This window comes from Drosophila serrata, unplaced genomic scaffold (genome assembly GCF_035046125.1).
Source record: "Drosophila serrata isolate PLE 108 unplaced genomic scaffold, ASM3504612v1 contig_4, whole genome shotgun sequence".
Lineage (NCBI taxonomy): Eukaryota > Metazoa > Arthropoda > Insecta > Diptera > Drosophilidae > Drosophila > Drosophila serrata.
In genome coordinates this window covers 230,413-240,328 of record NW_028256902.1, presented here as the reverse complement: position 1 = coordinate 240,328, position 9,916 = coordinate 230,413, and the positions used below count along the sequence as shown (strand labels likewise).

General features: G+C 38.2%; 1 protein-coding gene across 1 annotated transcript; it reads right to left on the bottom strand.

Annotated features, from left to right (window-relative positions):
* Positions 1-1,144: 1,144 nt before the first annotated feature.
* LOC147645167 (uncharacterized) lies at positions 1,145-8,890 on the bottom strand. Its single transcript, XM_086841080.1, has 6 exons — positions 8,794-8,890; positions 8,496-8,743; positions 4,337-4,448; positions 1,800-2,287; positions 1,619-1,733; positions 1,145-1,566 (listed from the first exon to the last, which is right to left on the bottom strand). Exons 1-6 carry the CDS (start codon positions 8,888-8,890, stop codon positions 1,145-1,147), a joined length of 1,482 nt encoding a protein of 493 aa, XP_086697206.1.
* Positions 8,891-9,916: the final 1,026 nt, after the last annotated feature.

The following is a 9,916-nucleotide window of genomic DNA, read 5'->3' as shown; positions in this document are numbered from 1 at the left end:
TGAGGCCACGTTCTCGCCGTGGACAAGTTGGTGCTTAAAACCATATTTGTAACTCTGTTAGATGTAAGATGCCAAAAATTTATAATCAATAGCCAGTAAAAGATTAAAATGAAAATGGAGTAAGTTTTACCTAGGGGGAGACGGGCCAGTCGCTAGACCGCCTGGAGTAAGCTCCGGCATGCCGGAGATGGGTGATGCCCCGAAATGTGGAGGAGGCATCACTGGATTGGTGGGCGCGTCGTGGCGGAACCAGCCAAGCCACAAATTTAACCCAGCAGCTTAATTTTTGTTGTTTATTTACCTTTTTGTATTGTTAGTGATGACACTTGTAGTTTAGTCCGAGACGTCCGATTAATTCGGTATTTTAATTTGTGCGGACTGCGGGCCTTGGGTCGGACCCAGCCCTGGGCACCCTGAGCTAGCCCGGCGTTGCCCAAAGAAAGGCTGTTCCGTTACAACAAGCAAACATATTTATTTTTAGATTTGTACGCTTTCAACTATGTGAAAGCAGGAAGAACGCCATTGTGTTAGAATCAAAAAATTAGCCCCATATTGCAAAACGAATGTGTGGTCGTAAGGCATCTTAAAAACTGTAATGTCTTTGGTATAGGTTATGCCATAATTCTGACTTGGATTACGCGGGTCTCAACCTCGCCATCAAAAACATTGTGCTTTGTGATCGCCTTCATGCACTTTTATATTTAAAATATCATCTCCAGTAAATCAGCAGTAACTCCAACATTATTCTGCATAAACTGACAAATAGTAAAGTTTTTTTTTAAATAAATAAGTTCCTATTCGGTGTGAACTAGATTAACTTAAACTACCAAATTTGGTAACAACATAATATATTTAGTTTTACGTCAAGAAATACATAGTTATAATTGTAATTATATTAAAATTATCATTGTGAATTGGATTATGGTGTAATAGGTTTATTTAACAGTTTTACGTAAGTAGAATGATAAGAAATAGTATTTCATTTACTTTGAATTTCACCGCGTCTATTATTTTTTATAGTTGCTCGTCATTTTATTCCCACACTTTATGACAGCTTTTTCACTATACTATTACCCATTAGTTGACAAAATAAATGAAATCTATCAATCCAACAATAACCTTATGAGCTGGGAAAAGAAAAATATCAGATATAACTGAATCTATCCAACAACGAAATGTTTAAATTAAGTTGAGGAATACTTGTTAAAATAAGCTCGACAAGGAAAGTAAACGTGCCTAAAATAGAGCCCAATAGCCAAACAAGAATGATTCCAGCAAAGTTCGACATTCCTAAGGTGACTGGACCAACGTCTTCTTGACTACCAGACATAGTGCTCTCGACTTGTTGTTGTATTTTTAGGTTTAAGTTATCGGCTACCACACGATACTCCCAATATTTATCGAACCCGGAAGAGTGCCAATTGTATATTAGGGAATTGAACTGTTTTAGGAGTGGCCAAAGTCTCGGCACAAAAGCTACTGTGTATTGATAATAGAGATCATCCCGCATTATAATTAGCTGGTCAATTGCTTGTGGCACCAAATAGTCCCCGATGGCAAAGTGACCTGTGAGATCAATAAAATAAGATCCAAATTATTTTGAGGAGAGATTTCTTACCAAAGGGCAAACGTTCAACAGCAAAACCAATGTTTACTCGCGGATCCTCTGCAAGCCGAAGAAGTTTTTCATCGCCATAGATCCGAAATTTATTTAACAGATCCTGAACTAGGGGCTGCCAAATGATTTCCGTAAGTAATATAACTTTATTTCAGTATTTTTAAATGTAAAAAGAACTCACGTCATCAGAACCACGTATGGCTGACACCCATGCCTCAGAATTGGCGGCCCATTGTAATTGGTGAGAGCGTAAACGTTGCACATTGTCAGCTGCCTCGTCCAAGCTGGGTATTGTTAATATACTGGCAAGGCCGCCCCCATATATACTGGTAATAATTAGGTCGCTGGGTGTCAAAAATAATTTCTGCTCGCTCCAATATGCTATAATCAATCCCATGGTTTCTATACATAAGCACACAAATACCGCAGACCAAAGAGTTGCTTGAAAAGGTTCAAGTGTAATATACCAACCGGCTACCCGCAACGGCATCGGAACTAGGCATGTTATGCCAGATCGTACAAGGTACATAGAGAGGTCTAGAAATTTGTAGTCCTCGAACCACGAGTACATGGCTCCAATGCAGATATCCGCTTTATTATTAATAACCATACCTAGTGCACCATCTCCAGATATATTTGCGTAAATGGTACCCCAATCGTTGGCGTCAGCTATAAAAGATAAATTATTAAGTAAAAAATTATTTTGAATGTTGTATTTATATTGTAGTTGTAGATTTAAACAAGAAAAGTGATTTACAAACAGATTGTGACTAACTTGTAGCGTTAGGAAGGTAATGTAAAATAAATATACTTTTGTTTTAGATTTCGATACAATGAACTAAAATTCGATATCTTTATACTCATATGTAAAAAGAATTCAGTTTTTGAGTACATTTTAGCTACTGTAGAAAAAATAAGAAAAACAGGAGGACAGCGCAGCCTGCATTTGGTGCATTGATGGAACTGGAGACTGTCGAGCACGTGCAGTTCGCCTGCAGGAGATTCACGATCGAGCGGAGTTTACTGTAGGGAATCTGGTAGCGCTATAGTCGACAGCGATGCAAACAGGCGCCATTTACCAGATTGTAGAGTCACTCGCGAACGGTCACAAGGCTCACCTGGCCACTCCAATGAAGGCCTCGTCCGGTCCCTTCCTACAGTTGTCACTTAAGCCAGTCCCACGCTTTTCCCCTGTAATATTTCTTTCTTACAGCAGTGTACTCTAATTGTTGGTACTTTTTTTCATTAAGCTGTCACATGACTCTTTGCACGGGGCGTTACCCTCAGTTGTTTGGGCAGTGTGGCTATCCAGAGGCACTGCCTAGCTGATCCCTGTACCCTACAATCGCCACATTCTGCCATCATCAGTGTACACGGGTTGAAAACTCAGTGATACACAAATGCAAATCTAGGACGACTTTAAAATAGCTTAAGGTATAGCTTACGTAGCTCTCCAGAGCTACTAATACTGCAAAGTAGCGAAGCTAGGATACGGCGATTTGAAGAAAGATTGGCCGCGGATTTGCCCAAGCCAAACCCTACGCCAGGCAGAATACCCTTTTAAATCGACGACTCGGTTGTTAGAGTCTATACGTGCATATTGGAGGGAAACTTCCCGGAACCCCGTTAATCGCAGCTCCCTGATATACACGACGTGTTATAGTAACAGTCCCTTCCCCTTCAACAAGGTTAAGGGTGCCTAAGGTGCCTAAGGCACTTCTCACGGAAATGGAGACGAAGTCAAGCAGGGAATAACGATCAAGGCTAAATGAGCTGCAGATGAAGTTCCTGCACAAAGACGAAAGACAACCGGTCAGATGGGGAGTTTATCGAAACTGCGAAGGTGGTGTGAAACTTTCGCCAAATCTTATACCCTTGCAGGGTGCTATAATTTCAGTCAGAAGTTTGCAACGCAGTGAAAGAGTCATCTCCGACCATATAAACTATGTATATATATATATATTCTTGACCAGCATCAACAGCCTAGTCGAACTAGTGATGTCCGTCCGACTTTCCGTTTCTACGCAAACTAGTCTCTCAGTTTTTATCTGAATGAAACTTGGAAGTTAGCCCTCTATATACTCTGACTCATATATAAGTCGGAACGGGCCGGAACGGAACATCGGAAAATTAAAAAAAAAAAAATATAGATATATATATAACTTTTTCAGTTTTTAACAATTTTTTTTACAATTTTTCTTAAAACTTAATAAAGTCCTACTACTATATCTTTAAGCTGTCATAGGGACGATCGAGATATTATTACAATTAAACTATTTTAACTTTTTCAGTTTTCAACAAATTTTCAATTTTAATTTTTTCTTTCAAATGTGGGATATAGCTCGTTTATATTCTTCTAAAACTTTGGTTTAAATTTTATGATAATCGGACTACTAGATCATATAGCTGCCATACAAACGATCGTTAGATAAAGAGGTAATTCAAAACTTTGAATGTTAAACTGTAAATATAATATGTATATGTGAAGGAAATGAAAGCAGTCATTACTTCAATGTTTTTTATAACTGTATTAATTCCTAGTAATTGAATTTCAATCTACAAGCTTCCTTTCTTGTTTTTATTATTATTTAGGACAGTTGCCATTTTTTTAAAATAAGAGGTTTTTGGCAGTACGAAAATTGATTTGAAGCACTTTGACATTTCCCGACAAAAAATGTTTTTGATGATGCATTCCATCTTTATTACTTGTGTACTTACATGTGTCGATTTGGACTCTGCAGTTATATCGAGTTTCAGTACCATCGATATAAACATTTCTGAGGTCGGAATCCTCTGGTACACTTCTGTCAAGAGCATTGGCTTTAGTACCCTTTGTATGTACCATAAAATTATAAAAAACCGATGAAGAGATTAATTTTTTAATTTACATAGCATTTATTTCTTAGATATTACGAAGAATGTATTTTCTAGGTATGTAACGATCAAAAGTTTTAAGGAATAACATTTTTTGTTCCCCTTTTAAGATTTTATTAAGAACTAGCTGTACCCTGCCACGTTTCTCTGTGGCATATTATGGTTAAGAGGGCACTTCTGAATACATCAAGGTTCTGGCAAAATCATCTTCCTGGCATAAGGTGAAGAAGGCAGTCAGAGTTGTCGCTGGCGGATTCAGGACTCTTTCTTGCACATTTCTTTCTGTGAAATAGACACGTTGACCATTCTCCAAATGGACAGCCAAGTGAACTAAAGCTGGATAGCGTTCATGAATAGGGAACGAAAAAATTCTCCATGCAGCCTCGTTGCTGCTTATGTATCTTCCAGCCTGGTATTGAGATATTTCATCGACTACTCGTACTGCATTGTTGTCACCATTTTCTGCCTGAACACCAAAAACTGCCATATCGCTGCCTTTACTCACGTACTTGCAGATATATTTAATCGATTTCACGGAATTGCAATATTCTACGTTTATGTGCGCTTTGTATGATTTTGACAATAGTGGTGAGTATGGAACCACCCAACGATTGTCTACCTCAATATCACCAATTCTCATGTTTAAATTTGCCGAAGTCCCTCCATCTTCAGTTGACCGTCTCCCATACAGAGGATATCCATCGTCCCCTGTTACGGTGTTGGCTGTAAATGCTCGACGATATCGCTTGGAACACTTCCCGTCTACCATGCATGGTGAACATGGGTTGAGGGTACCACATGGGCCATGGATCATGTTCTTGATGACAACTTCCAGCCAAATCAGTATGTGCGCATGCGGCAATCCTCTCTTCTGCCATTCTACTGAATACATCCAGCACCGCACAGATCCAAAAACTCCATGTTTCACAATGAAATCCATCAGTGACTTGAGCTTTTATCTGAAAACACGGGCTGTGATGTCATGCCTATCCCTATACGATTGTCCAGGAAATAACAGCTGCACTATTTCGGCCTATGCTGGATTGCATGTGAAGGTGATAAATAAGTCTGGACGGCCGTGGCAACGAACATATGCCATGGCATTTTGAGCATATTCATGCATGTGGCGTGGACTACCTATGTATGAGGATGGCAAAATCGTGAGCTTTCCAACGTTGGTTGTATTACGGTCATTCATCACAGCATCCCGCAAATGTATATATTCATCGGACCGAAGTTTCGTCTGATTCAATCGGAGGAACAGCAAACGTTCTGTTTCAATTTTTGCATACATATCGACAATGTACTGATGAAACAACTGACGACATTTCAATATATGATTGCAATCGGTCCTCCGAACCATTAACCTGTATGAGTAAAAGTTCATCGCGCTGCACTTTTTATTCGTTTCTACACCATTGACTGGATCTACCATCTTCACATTGAAATGGTATCCATCGGCACCATCCCAGAAGATTAGTGGATACTGCAAAGCATCGTAAAAACGGTGAGTTTCTGCGACGTTTACCAATCGATCGTTTCGTCGATGGAGAACAATATCTCGAGGTTGAAACTGATCCCCGACTATGACAATTGCCACTTCGTCTACGTCTTCCATAACGTGCATCTACTTCATTTCCATCATCACCAAGAAAAAGAAATTTGTGTTCGCTGTCTGGGAACGGAAGCAGGGAACCGGCTTTATGATAGATGCACAAAATTTTAAATAAAGATTTTCTTTTTTTATCAGTGTATAGAGGACTGTAATGCAATTAGACATTACTTCGATGTTTTTTAACACAAATATATTTATATATTTAAATTTTATAAAAATATTAGTGATCGAATTGCCAATTGTAATGGTATACATATTTCGGCGTGCCGAAGTAAGTTTTCATTTTTATTTTAATTGCCAAAAAAGCGACACAGAGTAGATAGATAAACTAAATTTCATTGCAAGTGATTTAAAGGTCCTCTAATACTTTTCAAAATCCATTTAATAACTTAATAATCTATATATATAAAAATGCTCTGTTTGTATCTACTTCCTTCATAGACTTGAAAATTTCTCAACCGTTTAAGCCCAAATTTTTACACAACATGCGTTGAGGTTCCAGCTCGGTTATTGTCTACTTTTGATGTTGATAGCTTATCTGCGTTTGCGAATATATCAGTTTTTTTTCGCGTTTCCCCGTGCCCCTACTGCTGCGCCCTCTACAGGCAGCCAGCTGAATCGAAGCATTTCCTGTCAAACATCCCAAAAATATTGAAAGAAGAAATTGGAGATTAAAATTTTATTCTTTTATTCAGTTTTAGAAAGTCATGCCACCCAAGAAGTCGAGTTTGGGTCGTCGTACGCGCAATACAGAAGCAAAAAGACGTAAGATTACGAATATGACTGACGAAGAGCGGGCCTCCATCCGAGAGACTGAGCGGCTGAGAGCAATGCAGATGCACAACGCGGAATCAGCAGAAAGACGAGCAGATAGGCTTGAGAGAAAACGATTGAGAGTTAGGCAGTCGCGTTCTGCAGCAATCGATTTGATTCACTCTCAAAATAATGAACGCGACAGGGCAAGGGTTGCTGAAGCTTGGATGCTCCAGGAGGAACGGGGAAAATATTCCTCATTACATTGATTCTGGTTTCGGTTCGAGCTAACAAGGACATAGCTTTAGCTCTTGCTTCATCTGGAATCGCTGCGACATTGTTACCTGGTGGAAGGACTGCTCATTCAGCGCTGAAATTGCAGTTGAACATGCAAATCATCGAGACTGCTACGTGCAACATTTCCAGAGCATCTGGCATGGGAAAAGTATTGCAAAGATGTAAACTCATTGTTTGGGATGAGTGCACAATAGCACACAAAAAATCGCTGGAGGCTCTCGACCGATCATTGCGGGATTTGCATGGAGCTGTCCAAACAATCGGGAATGCGTTAATATTGCTCGCAGGGGATTTCAGGCAAACGGTGCCTGTGATTTCCCGATCGACACCAGCTGACGAGATAAATGCTTGCCTAAAATATTCTATATTGTGGCAACATGTACGTACATTACAGTTGAAGACGAATATGCGTGTCCAGTTACAGAACGATGACTCAGCCGACGTATTCTCACGACAGCTACTGAACACGGAGAACGGAAAGCTGCCAGTCAATGAGACGTCGAGCAAAATAGTATTGCCCGAGAATTTCTGTAATTTAGTTACATCAAAGGAAGGACTTATCCAAAAAGTGTTCCCCGATATCCGAATAAATTATAGGAATCACGATTGGCTCAGTGGACGAGCGATTCTCGCTGCCAAGAACAAAGATGTATACCAGCTCAATCATGTTATCCAGTCCAGCATAGAAACTGACGAAATTACATATAAGTCGATAGACCCCGTTGTGGAGGCAGAGGAAGCAGTTAATAACCCTACGGAATTTCTAAACTCACTTGATCTGCCTGGAATGCCACCACACATATTGAAATTAAAAATAGGTGTGCCGATTATCATGCTCCGAAATATAAATCAGCCGAAACTTTGCAACGGTACGCGACTCGCAGTCAAGAAATTGATGAATAACGTAGTAGAAGCAACGATCATAACAGGTCCTTTCAAAGGTGAAGATGTCCTCATTCCTAGAATTACTCTGATCTCGACTGAAACACCGTTTCAGTTCAAGAGATTGCAGTTTCCCATTCGTTTAGCGTTCGCAATGACTATTAATAAAGCTCAAAGTCAATCTCTGGAGTTGTGTGGTCTTGATTTGGATGCAGATTGTTTTTCACACGGACAATTATATGTTGCGTGTTCCCGTGTCGGAAAACCAGAAAGTCTTTATATTTTACGCGGAGAATGGAGAAACGAAGAATATTGCATACCCACAAGTATTACAGAATTAAATGTATATGAAAATTATTCTTTTTTGTTTGAGTTATTTCTTATGCGTGCAACCACAATATGCCACAGAGAAACGTGGCAGGGTACAGCTAGTATATTATATAAAGTGAATCTTACTTGTTTAATAACAGTGTATGGAGGGTAGTTGAACCCAGCTATAGTGACTTCGCGACCCTTCAAATCTCTAAATTTGTCCGGGAAAAGAGATTTGGCCTCCTGAAATCGGTTTTCGGAGACATGGTACCTATCAAAAAGTCTAAGCTGGGCTGGGTTTTCTGATCTAGGCCCCACATATTTGTTGGTCTTCATGTCGAAAATATTGCCGGTTGCATAGTCTCGTACAACAAAAAGAAGGTTTGCTTGATCTGAAATTAATTTAATAAAGGCGAGGCAGAAAAACATTTATAAAAGTTACCTTCGAAAAATGATCTTTTCAACAGCTCTTCCTTGAACTCCGTTGCAATGTATGCGAAAACGAATTTGTTATGTAAGGAACGCCATATTGAATGCATTGAAGCCTTTGTAAAGGTATCCACAAAACGAATGACATCTGGACCAAATACAATAAAAGACTAACCAATGACATTAATTTCAATCGATGGCCAAAAAGTAATCCCAAAAACATATTTTATAATTTTACCTGTCAGTGTGTAACCTCAATGGATATTGTAATTTTCTGTAGAAGCTGGTTACCATTTTCCTTTTCTAACTGATCTTTCTTAAACGTTTCATTTAATAATTTTACATTAATAAATACTAAACTAGAATAATGTTCAAATTGTTGCAGCTGGATCACAAATCTCTCATTCAAAAAGATGCACACTGTACTATCATTTAGATAGTTTCCTACTAAATAAAAAATATGATAAAAAAAAAATTATTTATCTATTTATTATTAAATTTTGTTTTTACTATTATTAATTTTTATATATTTACTTATAGCATTTATAACAAGAGACCAACCCTGGTCGATTATAATCATTTTTGTTTTACGATGCCGCAGTTGATATTAAAACGACTAGCTTCAATATAAAAGTGAAGCCTAAATTGAGGCTAAGCATTAGACCAATGCCAATTTTTGATTCCATGGCAAATAAATTAGCCAATAGGATAATTGACATGTAAACCACTTTAAAAATTCTTCTGTAATAAATTATTACATAGTGCACGTATACATACATACGTACATACATGCATATGGAGATAAGCATGTTGTATCTTATTACAAGCACTTAGAGAAATGTATTTATAGAAATAAAAGATTGAATCTAAAGCTGGATAAACTTAAAACCATATCTCGTAGTTGATATTAGGTTTAAAAAAATAAAAAAATGTTAAATGATTAATTTTGTGACAATTAACATTAAAAAAAAAAAATAAACATTAACATTAAAAAATAAATAATTCAACAAGATTCGTTTTCGGCACCAAATTACAAAATATCTAACCATAAACTCAAGATTTCTAAAAGCTTGCCTTTTATTTAATTTGGACGTCGATGCACTACGGTCAGTACACTCAAGTGGCCCGTATGACAC

What these genes read in the sequence shown, in the direction of transcription:
- LOC147645167 (XM_086841080.1), bottom strand. Translation starts at nt 8,890, where the DNA reads ATGCATTCAATATGGCGTTCCTTACATAACAAATTCGTTTTCGCATAC. An exon ending in GAAAAGATCATTTTTCGAAG is followed by an intron (nt 8,744 to 8,793) that starts GTAACTTTTATA and finishes AATTAATTTCAG; the next exon opens with ATCAAGCAAACCTTCTTTTT. An exon ending in TGTTGAACGTTTGCCCTTTG is followed by an intron (nt 1,567 to 1,618) that starts GTAAGAAATCTC and finishes TTGATCTCACAG; the next exon opens with GTCACTTTGCCATCGGGGAC.